The following is a 14,898-nucleotide window of genomic DNA, read 5'->3' as shown; positions in this document are numbered from 1 at the left end:
TTTGCAATGACAGAGTTTGGCAGATTTTAAAATCTTTGCTCTGTTGTCCTCATATCAGTAAAGCATAAAGAAAACTGCTCTTATTGGGCTAACATGATTTCAGAGCCTAGTAATATCTTCCTGTCTGATGATCATTGAGTACGGTAATTAATTGCTTCGTTCAGTTTGACTCATAGCAATAACATCGAAGCTGGTCAGAATGAAAGTTTAATAACTAATTGTGTACTACAGGTGGAATCTGGGAAACAATTGGCAGTTGAAGACGAAGAAAGTGGCAAATGCAAAACGGGAGAAAATGAACATTTTGTCAGTGTGTTCGAGGAAGCTGGCATTGAAGCAGAGGACATTGAGAAAACAAATGAAGGCCTCTTCAAAGACCTCCAGTCTCTTCTGCAGTCTGTGAAGGCTTTGCAGCACCAGGCTCAGGTGACGGAGAGGCAGAGTCTGCAGATGGAGAAAGAGAGGGATACCATCAAGCAACAGTACGAGCACGTAGTCCGAGAATTTGAGGACCTTCAACTGGGCTTTGATAAAACCTGCTGCGATTATGTAAACCGAGTCCTGGAACTTCAACGATCAACTACGGATTACTCCCAAATAGGAGAATTCTTTGACCACTTGAGTGAGGCAATGCAGGTAAACCATTCCTAGATTCCCTAAAGCATATTCTAACTTTTGGATACCCAATTAAATCTCAGTGCACAAAAACGAATGCAGTAATTCAAAGACAAACCAGCCTCAGAGTTCTTCCCCTTATATCATTATGTATAAAGATGCAAGTCTTCAGCAGAAATATATGGATTATTGCTCCTGTTATCTGAATATTTCCCTTAGCTGCCACTATTTGTGATGTTTTCAGTGGCATCATCTCAATAGTGCCATTGAATATCTTCACTATATAGATCAGTGGTCTCAAGCTCAAACCCTTTGCAGGGCCACATTTTGGATTTGTAGGTACTTGGAGGGCCTCAGAAAAATAGTTAACGTCTTATTAAAGACATGACAATTTTGCATGAGGTAAAACTCTTTATAGTTTATAAATCGTTCCTTTTGGCTAAGTCTTAATAATAATATTGTAATTTATAGCTAAAGAGACATATGATCAAGAAACTGTTTAATTTTGCTTTTGTGATTATGATAAACATACTGAGGGCCTCAAAATAATACCTGGCAGGCCACATGTGGCCCCCGGGCCACAAGTTTGAGACCACTGATATAGTTGGTGCCGGGATGGTGCATTGGTGAAGTGGAGAGTTATGCAGAAACTGGTGGCATTCAGACTGCTATCTGGATAATTATCCAGATAAAGTTAGGACAGATAAAATAGTGTCCTAACTCTACCTGTCTACTGCATGTCACTCAATAGGCGCTGTTTCTAGAATTGCACCTAGCGATACTTAAATCAAGTTAGGCGCCCCTAGGCATCTGCAACTTAGGTGTCGGTATATTAGGCTACGGTTTTCTTGGCTTAAAATACCAGTACCTAACTCATTCCATGCCCAAACTCCGCCCCTTAACCACGCCTACTTTTCAGGTATGCACCAGTAGGTTCCTTGGTGTAGATGCCTACATCGGGCCTACTGAGTTAGGTGCTTACCAGAAAATTCATTTTTTAAAAATTGAATTTTAATGGCGCTGTTCAAATAACACCAAGGATTGAAGGTGTATATTACATAGACAGCATCATAAACAGCATTGGGCTATTCTAATACACCTGTTCAAATAACAGCATAAATTGAACCAATTAAAAATATTGTCAGGTGCCTGGATCAGCTAGATGCTTTTCATAGAATCAGGGCCTTAAAGCCTTGAATGCTGTCATCTGCATATATAATGTGGCAACCTAGGCCACTGCCTAGGCTCATGGGAAACGGAAGACACAGTGCCTGGTTCGACTCCCCGTCCTCGGTACCTTTTCATCCAGATTTCTTTATATAAATCTTACTAGGCTTTCTGAGATGCCTCATCAAACAGGAGTCCATACAACAGCAGTGAACTTTTAACTTCAGGGTACCTGTTTATTACTGTCCCATACTTTAAGCAAAAGAAAGCATAGAAAACTGAGCTTATCAAGGGATTTCGTTTACATAAATGAGGTAGTTTGTAAACCAAGCCAAAGCTGTTCTTTAGGAGTTCCAAACAGAGTTCAGTTCAGTATATCATTTCTTCAACACAGCTTCCTTTTGCCTTCCCCTTTATCCAGGCAGGTTAAAGGACTTGAAGCTCAGAAAAACAACTCCAGTCTTAAGCAGCTATACCTCCTGGTTCTTGTAACTCAAAAACAGTGCTTAATGAAAAAACATTGCTGCAGCTACCTGTGGGCAATAAGCCTTCCAAACAAATGTTCAAACAAAGCTTTTCTTAGCCCAAAAGGAAAAAGGTTTCCTCAGCATAAAACCTGGACTGGAATTTATTTCCTCTAGTCTGTTTGGCCAACTTAGCTCAAAATTCAAACATAATTCTCAGAGACTTCCTTTGCAAACATTGTATTTAATCCAGTTGCCAAAATGTCTTCATAATACCTGGGAGCAAGGTGGCTAGGCTTAAGGCATAGGTCGGTCTCAATTCCAGGCTAGCAGGTCCAAGTTAGCTTGGCAGCCTGCATGTCCCCACCATGGGTTTCTCCTTCTTTCTCTGTCCTTCAGGCTAATCATTTAAACCAGTGTATTGCAAACTGTGTGCCACGGCACACTAGTGTGCCTCCTGAGATTTCAGGTGTGCTACAAGAGGATTTCAGGTGTGCTGGAGAGGAGGAGAGGGGCTGGTGCTGGATGACTGCCTTCAGGACATGCCTCTTGGGGTGAAAGGCACATCCTTTAGGTAATCAGCTGGTGCAAGCACCTCTCCTTCTCTCTGCACGTCTTCCCTACCGGCACCCCCCACTGGCGGCTCAGGGCCCGTTTGGAGGGCCTTTGCACATGCACAGACATTGACATGATGACATCATGCATGCACGTGATGTAATCACATTAATGTCCGCACACTTCCAGATACCTCGAGCCGCAGCCACTACATTTAGTGTGCCATGGCTTGACAAAGCCTGCGAGACACTTCTCCCTTTCTGCCTGTTTGCCTAGCTGTTAATTACCACCAGCTTGGAAACTCTTGTTCATGCAGCCTCTCCCCAAACAGAGCTCTATTTCCCCCTTTTCTCTGTTAAGATGGGTTAATATTACACTGTGCCTAATTATGTTCACTCCAGAGACACTGCTTGTCACCCCTAGGTATAAGAAAGGCAGCTACCTGCTGTTTACTTTTAAACCTGCTCTGCACAAACGTGGGCTCTACCAGGAAAAAGTTCACCCAGCTGTTCCTGGCGGCACTGATGACACGAAAGGTATCACAATAAGTAGTATCTTTGAAATGGCTACATATGCATATATGCCATTTTGCACATATAAAGTTTCCTTCTTACATATGCAGAGTCCCTAAATTTCCAAAAGTACCTCCAAAATAAACTAAACATTTGCATAAGCTTGAGAACAAATGTAAATATGGATACGCATCATACTGGGGATAATTTTATAAAAGAGCATAGATGCCCAAGTCCTCTTTATAAAATAAGTCCAACTTTTCAGCTGAACAAGGTACATGTTCTGTAACAAAAATTCTTCTTTCTGCCTTAACACCAAAGGTACCAACACTGAGGTAATTCCTCTTTCGATTTTAAAATGCTTCTTCTCCTTTGGTCCATTCATCCAAATAATTATTTCACATAGTCTTACTTCTGGATCACTTCCAAAGTCTTGGAAAGAATCACTTATTCACCCCATTCTAAAAGATTCAAAAGGTAACCATAGCGATTGTTCAAATTACAGACCATAGCCAATATCTCTTTCCTCGCCAAATTAACAGAAAAGGTCGTGTACAAGCAACTTTTCGAATTCGTCAAAACAACCAGAGTTCTTCATCCGAACCAGACAGACTTCCACCGAACACTCTTTGATTGGCCTGACTTCATCAATTCTTTTCTTCCTAGATTAGAGAATGACATGGGTAAAAAATTTGTCCCCCGTCTCTGCCCCGTCCCCGCGAGCTCACCCCCATCACCATCACGTCCCCGTGGGCTTGGTCCCCATTACTGTCCCATCCCCGTGAGCTCGGTCCCCTTCACCGCCCCGTCCCTGCAAACCTAGAGAGAAGAACATATGTTCTTTAAGTAGAAGGAGTTAACCAAAGTGGATGGGATTGCGGAAGGGAGCTAGGGAGGTGGGTGTGGAAGTAGGAAGAAAAGGCAGTGGAGATTGATAGGAAAGAGTCAAAAGGGGAGAATGATACCTAGTGATAGCGAGACAAATATTCTTAATCTAGCCTCTTTCCCAGCATCTTCTCTTCACTCTCTCTTCCCCAATTCCCAGCATCTTCTCCCCACTCTCTCTTCCCCATTTCCCAGCATCTTCTCCCCTCTCTCTCTTCCCCAGTTCCCTTCAGGCTGCTTCAGCATCTTCTCCTGTCTACCCCCACCCCACCCCCTGCACCCTTTGCGCGGTCCAGCAGCTCCCTCCCACCGGCTGACCAAGCATCTCCCTCCCTTCCCCTTCTCTTCCCTTTGTGGCGATTTCTACAAGGCTATGCATTCTATTGCAGCCGGAGCCTTGAAGTTCCATCACTTATAGCTGCTGGAAAGGTCTCCTCTGATACAACTGGAAACAGGAAGTTGCATCAGAGGAGACCTTTCCAGCACCAACACGCGATGCGACTACAAGGCTCCGGATGCAATAGAATGCATAGCCATGTAGAAATCGCCGTGAAAGGAAGGTAAGGGGAAGGGAGGAAGATGCCTGGATGGATGGAGGGACAGCAGGAGAGAGGGGGCTGCCGGACTGCGCGCTCATTCACCGCATGTGCTCACTCCCTTAACTGCGGAGACAAGGCCATTCACCACTCCACAGGGTGGTGAATGGCCTTGTCTCTGTACTTGCAGTGACCTTTTTTTTGTCACCGTTTTGGCGGGTTACCCATGGCTAGCTGCGGGTAACAGCCACCATGTCATTCTCTAACCTAGATCACCACCAATCTGACATTCTTATTTTGCTGGATTTGTCGGCCACATTTGACACGATTGATCATCATCTTTTATTAAAAAGGCTAGGGTTAATTAGCATAAGTGATTTAGTTCTGGCATGGTTCAAATCTTACTTCTCAGAACTTCTAAGGTTAGATTCAATAATTCCATCTCAGAAACCTTTATTAATAACCACGGAATCCCTCAAGGCTCAATTCTATCTCCTCTCTTATTTAATATTTTTACTGCCCCTCTGCTGACTTTATGTCAATCCATCAGGTTTTCAGTCTACACCTATGCCGATGATTTACAAATCCTTCATTCAATGAATTCCAAATCAGACTCATCACATTTAAAGTCCTACAGTTCAAAGCTCCGCTATTTCTAGACCGAATCATTATCCCATATACTCCTTCCCGTTCCTTACGATCTGAGGACAAAAACCTACTTACCACTCCATCTTTACGAATTATAAACACTAGACGTAACACACTTGTCTATGTCATCGCTCCCCAAACTTGGAACTTATTACTAGCTCCGATAAGAGAAGAAAAGACCCTCGAAAAGTGTAAATTAAAAAGTTATTTATATAGGGATGCTTTTAATTAATTTGCCTTTGTAGCTCAGTTACCATTTTCATGTTGAAGTAGGCAAATACCGATCTAATATAACTCCTATTGAAGACCAACAAACTACAACTTTGGGAGGTGAGACTAGTTCTTTTATGGTTGAAAAACCCACTGAAATTACTATGGAGTCTCTTTGGGACTTAGTTATTAAATTAGGAAATACTTTGAATCCACAAATTAGAGAGGTGGAAAAGAAAATACTTGAACAAGAACTAAATGCAATACAATCAGAAATGACCTCAATTAAATCTAAGTTGGGGAAAATTGAAGTTGAAATAATTGAGGTCAAACAGGTACAGGAAGTTGTGGTCAAAGACTGTGTTAATATTAGGTGGAAACTGGAAATGATTGAAAATGGCCATTGAGCCAATAATTTGAGGTTCCTAAACTTCCCTAGGGTTTTCTCTATGTCCCCTAGAGAAATGTTAAAGAAATATTTCCTAGAAATTTTCTCAGTATCCGAGAAATTAATTCCACCTTTCACCCAAGCATACTATTTGCCTCTTAGAAATAAGGAGCAGCAACTGGTTAACCAAGGACAACAGGAACCACAATTAGATATTTCCATTTTATTGGAAACTTCTACAAAAGATTTGGCCACACCAACAACATTAACCACTCATACTAACCCTTACCACTACGTACTGAGGCTACTGAACAACCTACTCATCCCCTACCCTTCCTACAATCCCCCCCCCCCTGAAATACTCCCAGCTGTGGTGAATCAAGGACAGCCCTCCCGCTACACTCCCTTTTATGGAATCTATGTCTGTCCTCCCCAAAATTGTTTTTATCCCCCATATAAAAATTTTTTATTGTTCATCACTTTGTAATCCACAAAAAAAGCGATTTTTATCAAATACAAATTAAACTTGAAACTTGATAACCCATTTGTTCAAACTGGCTTGTAATCACCAGATTGATTTTATATTTTTTTAGGAACCGGTGAAGTCCAAACAACTCAGCAGACTCTGTAGTGCAATCTCAGTTTTCATGGTATGTTTCATTTACATTTCCTTTATTGTAGTTTATGTTCCCATTGTAATAACATGAGACAAGTGAAGGGATGCAGTTCTGATACAAGGCAAGCTCAGCGCACTGACCTTCAGCCCTTGTGGATGAATACTGAATCATTCCCTCTCTCCCCATTTTTCCTGTCACAAATTAACCCTTATCTTGTTTAAGTATTCCTTACATGGGCAGCAGACAGACTTTGCTTACGTGCGAAAGCAGGCCTCTGTCACGCGTTGAGTTTAAGGATGATCACGAGGTGCTTAAGGAGCATGCATTATAACCTTTAGAATGTCACATGCTATAGTAAGCTTTTAGACATATTAGATGTGTACACAAGGGAATCACTTTATTGAAACCGTTATAATGTATTCAGATGTCACGTGAGATAGTAGCTTTGAGAATCACATTAGATATGTAAACAAGGGAGTTACCTTGGTATAATCCGCACTGTAAATGTATTATGAAACTGTAACCTTGCAAAGCATTAGATAAGTAATTAAGGGAATTAAGATACTCAATAAAAGGGTTAGAGGGCTCCCATTTAGGGACGCCTCATCCCAATCTGAGTCCTGTGTGAAGCCTCATTCCTACAGACAAGGAGACCCTTTTACTAAAGTTTAGAACATGCTAAGAGACATTAGCATGTGCTAAGTGCCACATGGCCTATAGGTATCAATAGGGTAGGGTTACCAGATGTCCGGATTTCCCAGGACGACTTTTCAAAACCTAGCACTTTGGGTTTTGAAACGCCTCTTCTAAAAATTGTGCATGCACGGATTTCCACCTGCCCTACAAGAGCAGGCAGTGGGGGCGGGGGGTGGGAACAGGGCGTAATAGGGCGGGGATGGCTGAAACTAGATGGGCCTAGGGGCGATTCTTGGAGTCTAGATTTTACTATAGTAAAATCTGGCAACCCTACAATAGGGCAAACAACATTTAACACACTCTAATTACATTAATGTGTGTTAAGATTTAGTAAAAGGTTCCCAAGGTGATCTACTGGTGCTAGTTGTGCCTAAGGTTATGAGACACTAAGGTAAGTTAATAGGTCAGTTTGAAAGAATCCACAAAGCGTTAACTCTTGCAGTCATTTTGGTCTTACTTTCTATAATTCTATTCTGTGCCATTCCCTCTTACATTGAGCCGAACTATATGGTGCATGTAGAGTACTAAGAAGGCAGGAAGATTATTAGATGCGAAGCTCCTTAATAGAAAGAAAGAACAAACCAGAAGTGAAACAATCCAGGTTGAGATGTGTCAATTTCTGCTTGTATTTTAGAAAAGGATCTGCCATTCTATTGTATACTATATAAAATATGTTTTAGAGAAACTTCAGATTATATGCCTCAACTCTTTAATTTTTCTAATAATCCATCTTTGAATCTGAGAAATAATGACACTTTTCAGTATCCAGTCATTAAGAATATAACATACAATAGATCTTTTAACTCCACATGGGTTTATCAAGCAGCAAAACTTTGGAAAACTTTACCGACTAATATTAACCAGTAATCTAATTTTAAAATTTTCAAAAAAAGACCTGTTTCGAGTATTTGTTATTAATAATTTCCAAAATATTGTAATACTATTTAATAATTTGTATCTTTATAATTTATGTAAACCGCTGTGAACTTCATGCAGGTATTGGCGGTATATAAATAAAGATTGTATTGTATTATATAAACCAACACTCTGTTTATTGAAATTAGAATTTTTCGAGATATTTCCTGTAGAATGACAACCCAATTTATTTCTCTCGGGGATGAATAAGTGTAATTGCTAATTCAAGGCTAAGAACCATCTTTAATACCAAGTGAGATAAAGACACAGCTAAAATATGAAGTTACATATTGTGGCTACTGCCAGTTTGTCCTCTTGAACTCTCACTAGCAAGCCACTGTATTTCCCACAAACTTGAGTAGAGACAGGTCAGAGTTCAAAGTTTTATTGTTCTTATTAATATTACTGTAATGTAATGTAATTTATTTCTTATATACTGCTAATTCCGTTAGGTTCTAAGTGGTTTACAGAAAATATACATCTTCTTGTTTGTTCATAATAATCTGGAAAAGAAAAACAAGCTTTCCTGCTTTATCAGGTCCCAAACGATTTCTCAGTTTGGAATGAATGAATCCAAAATGAAGAGAATATTCTTTCTAAGCCAGCAGAAGCTACTGCTGTTAAAAGTGAAATCATTAATTCAACAGTCATTAAATTCAAGTGCTTAATAAGTGACCTCTACTAGCTCACTGGTGTGACTTTCTTTAAAACATCATCGGCAAACATATATTTATTGGATGGCTCCCCCTTAGCTCTGAAGTTTATTATAGATGGATGATTTCTAGATATCCATTGTCATAACTAGCTCCTTTTCTTCAGCACTTAAGAACATACTGTTGTCAGAATGCACCATCAGTCAATCAAGATTGCACATCAGGATTTCTCCCATTTTTACACTAGGTTTTTCAGATCCAAACAAAAACATGCTTCATTTAAATTCAAAAAGAAAAAAAATCCCACTCCAGTAATTTGTCCAAACCACAATTTCTACAATGCCCTTTATTCACCTTCCTTGGTTTAGGGCAGGGGTAGGGAATTCCGGTCCTCGAGAGCCGTATTCCAGTCGGGTTTTCAGGATTTCCCCCAATGAATATGCATTGAAAGCAACGCATGCAAATAGATCTCATGCATATTCATTGGGGAAATCCTGAAAACCCGACTGGAATACGACTCTCGAGGACCGGAGTTCCCTACCCCTGGTTTAGGCACTTGTGCAGTTTCAGTTATTAGCTCAAGACTGCAATTCCCACAATGCCCTTTATTTACTTTCCTGGTTTAGACAGCTGTGCAGTTCATTAGCAAATTCAATAATTCATTCTGTTATGCACACTTTTCTCAATAACAAACATTACAGTTCAAAAGGAAAACTTTTCTCCAAACAGGGTAAGGCTTCCAGTAGCCTTAATACTCTGCGGTCCAGCCTGCATGGTGGAGAAGAAGGAAAAAAAACACCAGAAAAATCACAATTTAAGTTTCATTCTTGCCTTTAAGCTGCAGCATTCACCACAAGAGTACGGGCCTTTGGCATTCTGGAGACATTTTGGTCATCTTTTGTATATTTTCTGGAGGTGGACCCTGGGGGGGAGGTTGCACTGGGTTTTTGGTGGCTGGGTAGGGTGGGGGAGGTGAGGGGATTGAGTTTGCTACTTTGGCTGTTTCTGAAAATTGTGTATTGTTGGATGTTGATTCTTTGATCTTGTTGTATTTCTTGCTCTTTGTTCTTTTCATGTTCACACAAAAAAAAAGAGTTCTGGCCCATTTCAGCCTTCCACTCACTGGGTTCCTGCTGCTGCTGTAGCTCCACTTGGAAGTTCAGGTCAAGAAGTGGCGTAGTTTCCTCTGGTAGCTCTTCCATTGCTACATCAGGAGGGATATTGGAGATAGAGAATGACACGGTGGCGGTTTACCCGCGGCCACCGCATTTTAGCCGCGGGTCACCCGCCGAAAACGGGGAAGAAAACTAGCAGTCGCTGCGGCGACGGGGACAAGGCCATTCACCGCCCGCGGGGCGGTGAATGGTCTTGTCCCTGCAGTGAGGCATGAAGGATCGCGCGGTCCCCGCAGCTCACACCCGCCTGCCCAATCGATTCTAGTGTTTAGCCAGCTCTCTCCCTTCTCCTCACCTTAGTTTGTAGATTTTCTTTTTCGGCGACCCGCACGCTATCAGATAGCCGCGCACGCTGCTCAGTGTTCAATCTTCTGCTCTGACGCAACCGGAAACAGGAAGTTGCAGCAGAGCAGAAGATTGAACACTGAGCAGCCGCGCGTGCGCGGCTCTCTGATAGCGTGCGGGTCGCCGAAAAAGAAAATCTACAAACTAAGGTGAGGAGAAGGGAGAGAGCTGGCTAAACACTAGAATCGATTGGGCAGGCGGGTGTGAGCTGCGGGGACCGTGCGATCGCTAGTGTTCCCGGCTCAAATTGGAAGGAGGGAGTGAAAGGGAAAAGGATTCTGGGCCAAGGGGATGAAGTCGGAAAGAAAAACCCACAGCAGGAAAGAAAGGGAAGGACTGGCAGGTGAGCCAGATGCTAGAAGCAGGGGGGGGGGGAAGAAAGAGGGAAAAAAGCTAGATGGGGTTGAAAAGAAGAGACACACTGGTATGGAAGAGGAAGATAGGGGAAATCTGGACACAGGAAGGTAACAGAAAGAGGGGAAATTATGTGCTTGGGGCATAGGGACAGAGACATAAAGGGGACATGCCATGGGGATGGTATATGGACACAGGGGGGGCAATGACAGATACATAGGGGAGATATTAGAAATGGAGAAAATAGGAGCACAGAAGCGAGATGGTTTGTGGGGATGGGACAGGGACCGAGCTCGCAGGCTCCAGTGGCTTGCACAAATTACATTGTAACGTGCCATGAAAATAAGAGGGAGGAAGGTAGATAGATAAGCCACGTGAGAGGAGCTGAAGGGTAGTAGAAAGGAACAGATGGTAAAGGAGGGAGGGAAGGGTGGTGGTGGAAAGGAATAGGACAGACATTGAAGGAGGGTGGAGAGGAACAGACCCCGAAGGGAAATGTGGAAGACAGAGTGGGAAGAAGACAGATGCCAGACTATGCGGGAGCGGAGGGAAGAAGATGGGTGCTAGACCAATTGGGGGGGGGGGGGGTTAAGGGAGAGGCACAGTAACAGCAAATGGAAGACGCAGAGAGAAGACACACAGTGGATGGAAGGAATTCAATGAGAAGATGTGGAAAGCAGAAACCAGACAACAAAGGTAGAAAAAAAAATTATATTTATTTATTTATTTTTTGCTTTAGGATAAAATAGTATATTAGTTGTGTTGATAAAAATTTATAAACAAAGCCCTGCCAGCTGAACATCTCTTTCTCTAGTTCAGCAGCAGGAACTTTGATTTATAAGAAAGGAATAAGCTAAATATTACAGTACTAAGGCTTATATGGATGCAGCGGGGACGGTGACGGGGCGGTGAATGGGATGGCAGTGGCGGTGACGGGGCGGTGAAAGGGATGGCGGTGACGGTGACGGGGCGGTGAAGGGAACGGCGGTGACGGGGCGGTGCAGAGGATGGTGGGCCGGTGACGGGGCGGTGACGGGGACAGATTTTTTCCCCGTGTCATTCTCTAATTGGAGACAGGTGTTCTGGCTAACCCCTCTCCTGAATCCTCTGAGTTGAATTTAAGCTCCTGGCTTCTAAGGGCGTGCCCTGACTCACCCAACCTCCTTTGGCCACCAGATGTCAGGTGTTTCAGGAATTCTCCCTTGTGTTTGTAAAAGGCAACTTTCCCCTCCCTCACCTCCTGAGTCAGGGAAAGTCTTACTCTTAGAGCTTTGGTTCAGCATAGCTTCTCTCTTTCCTATTCCGTCCTCCAACCTTGTTCCTATTGGGGCTCAGGTTACTAGTAGGCTTCTTAAACCAAGGAATTTAAGCTGGTTTATTTCCTAATATAGGAGATAGCTTCAGCACTGGGCATGTTTCCTCAGCGTGTGCATTGTGTCTGCCACATTTTATGAACTCTTTTCCCTAATAATTTTATTGTGTTGTATCTTTTTATTTCAGAAATTACACGATACACAAACCAAATACAAAGATCTACAAATATTTCTCTCCCATTTGATACTAAAGCTTCAGGTAAAAGTACTAAAGAATAATTTGTTTTATAGAGTCACAAATATGAATCATTTAAAGTGTAGTGACCGTAAATCTAATGATTCAGAAAAGATGAGCGATTCTCAAAAATCCTTGCATGCAAATGAGGTTCATGGAGGGTCGCCTAATTTCCATGAGAATATTCGCTGGTGAATTGGCACATGCACAGAATGGTGGTTGGCACATGCACAGAATAATTCATGAAAAGTGTTGGGAAAAGTTGCGCTGTAGGTACGCATATCATAGGATATAGATGGCATGGATGGATAGGAGGGGCAGAGAAATACCAGCGTCACTGAGTCAATCATAGGTGTGACAGTGCTATTGGATGGAGAGGAAGGGAGAGGAGGGTCAGTCATCAGCTTGCAACAGGCACACGCATAAGATGCGCTTATAAAACATGTGCTTGAGACGTGTGCTTTTGAAATTTTTTACCCGTTACTATAATTTATATTAATAGTATGTTTTCTTTTAATTTTTATCATGAGCCACATCCAGAGGCATGTGCCTGAGACACGCTTTTCACAGTACTGGCACCCTTGGAACACTCAGGGCTCCTTTTACTAAGCTGTGCTCGCGGTTTTAGCACGCGCTACTTTGCCGCGCATGCTACATGCTAATGCCTCCATAGAGCTGGCATTAGAATTTTCCATGTAGCGTGGGGGTTAGTGCGCGCTAATCTTCAGCGCACGCTAAAAACGCTAGCGCACCTTAGTAAAAGGAGCCATCATTGATTTGGGGGTCATTAAAACCTGTCGCTTCATTTGGAGAGTGAACCGGAGTGCTCGTTTTAATATTAATGACCTCATTGTACTATATTTGCATGGCAGAGTCGGAGGCTGCTAGGAAGCTCAGAAAAGACCACGGTGAGCAATTCTGAGAACCGGGCAGTAAAATACTGGCACGCTATACCGGCTGGAACCGGTTTAGCGACCATCGTTAAAGGCACGGCAAGTTTTGAGAATCCGGTTCCCTATACTCATTTTTGGGGGGGGACCTAAATTTGGGTGCCATTTACAGAATCTAATCTTATATGTACCTTGATACTTGTGATAGAGTTCCATTTTTAAACACACAAACCACAATAGAACTAGGAACCTGTTGTAGAGCATTGTTATAATAAAAATAATGCACAAGCAAGACTATTCTGTTTTAGTGTGTCCCTTTCTCTCTCTTTTCATTGGAGAACAGTTCCCTGGTTTCTGAGGATGAGCTGCTAAATCTAAAGTGGGAAGCAGCCTGGGATCCATGCAGGAATAAAGCTAGCCAAACCACATCTTTCACCGAAAAGTGTGCCAAAGACCATTTTACATTAGCAGGTATTAATTTTAAGTTTCACTTTGCAAGTACAGTAATATTTGAAATACTTAGATTTCCTTATCAAAGCATTTAAAAACTAAAGAGTCAATATTCAACCACTAAGGCCCTCTTCTATTAAACTGTGCTAGTAGTTTTTATCGCGGTGAGCTGCGTTAAATGGCCCGCACTGCTCCCGACGCTCATAGTAACATAGTAGATGACGGCAGATAAAGATCCGAATGGTTCATCCAGTCTGCCCAACCTGATTCAATTTAAATTTTTTCTTCTTAGCTATTTTTGGGCAAGAATCCAAAGCTCTACCCGGTACTGTGCTTGGGTTCCTACTGCCGAAATCTTTGTTAAAACCTACTCCAGCCCATCTACACCCTCCCAGCCATTGAAGCCCTCCCCAGCCCATCCTCCACCAAATGTCCATATACAGACACAGACCGGGCAAGTCTGCCCAGTACTGGCCTTAGTTCAATTTTTAATATTATTTTTGATTCTAAATCCTCTGTGTTCATCCCACGCTTCTTTGAACTCAGTCACAGTTTTACTCTCCACCACCTCTCTCGGGAGCACATTCAAGGCATCCACCACCCTCTCCGTAAAGTTGAATTTCCTAACATTGCCTTTGAATCTACCACCCCTCAACCTCAAATTATGTCCTCTGATTTTACCATTTTCCTTTCTCTGGAAAAGATTATGTTCTACGTTAATACCCTTCAAGTATTTGAACGTCTGAATCATATCTCCCCTGTCTCTCCTTTCCTCTAGGGCAGTGATGGCTAACCTTTTTGAGCCCGAGTGCCCAAACTGCCGCACAAAACCAAAGAATTTCCTCAAAGTGCCAGCACGTCAATTAAACCTTAATAACAAGATTTTAGTATCTAAAAACTCTTTATAAAGTTGCCTGAACTATGTAACATCATTTTTAAAGGTTGGAATCTTTGTATTGTCAGAGAATCAATTTGATTCACAATCCTTTGGTTTTCATTTCAATTTATTGGCAATTTATAATGTTTTAATGATTTCATTCATGGGCCGAATACACACATACTTTTCCCTGTCGCCGCACTCTTTGACCAAAAGATTTGTAAGCCTGCAACCACGTCAAGGTAGACTCTTTCAGCAGCTCCCCTCCCTCCCCCTTACCTTTGTGGCCAAGTCAAAATGATCTACCAACAATAAAATTTTAAAAACACAAAACACGCTGTACGCAGAGAAAATGTTAATTATCATTTATATTCCGCAGGTTTTCAAAGAGGTCAAGG

The 14,898-nt window shown here is 42.2% G+C and overlaps 1 protein-coding gene across 1 annotated transcript in view; it reads left to right on the top strand.

The window, feature by feature from the left end:
- Positions 1–14,898, top strand: part of C1H4orf50 (chromosome 1 C4orf50 homolog) — a 120,485-nt gene that overhangs the window by 12,472 nt on the left and 93,115 nt on the right. The window contains exons 4-7 of the mRNA XM_033959513.1: positions 232–636; positions 6,574–6,630; positions 12,236–12,307; positions 13,512–13,644. Coding sequence (XP_033815404.1) covers positions 232–636; positions 6,574–6,630; positions 12,236–12,307; positions 13,512–13,644 — 667 coding nt within the window. The remainder of the gene's footprint in view (positions 1–231; positions 637–6,573; positions 6,631–12,235; positions 12,308–13,511; positions 13,645–14,898) is intronic.

The sequence above is a fragment of the Geotrypetes seraphini genome, chromosome 1 (genome assembly GCF_902459505.1).
Source record: "Geotrypetes seraphini chromosome 1, aGeoSer1.1, whole genome shotgun sequence".
In the NCBI taxonomy this organism is placed as follows: Eukaryota; Metazoa; Chordata; class Amphibia; order Gymnophiona; family Dermophiidae; genus Geotrypetes; species Geotrypetes seraphini.
Note: the sequence above shows the minus strand (reverse complement) of the source record. Positions and strands in the feature narration are given on the sequence as shown.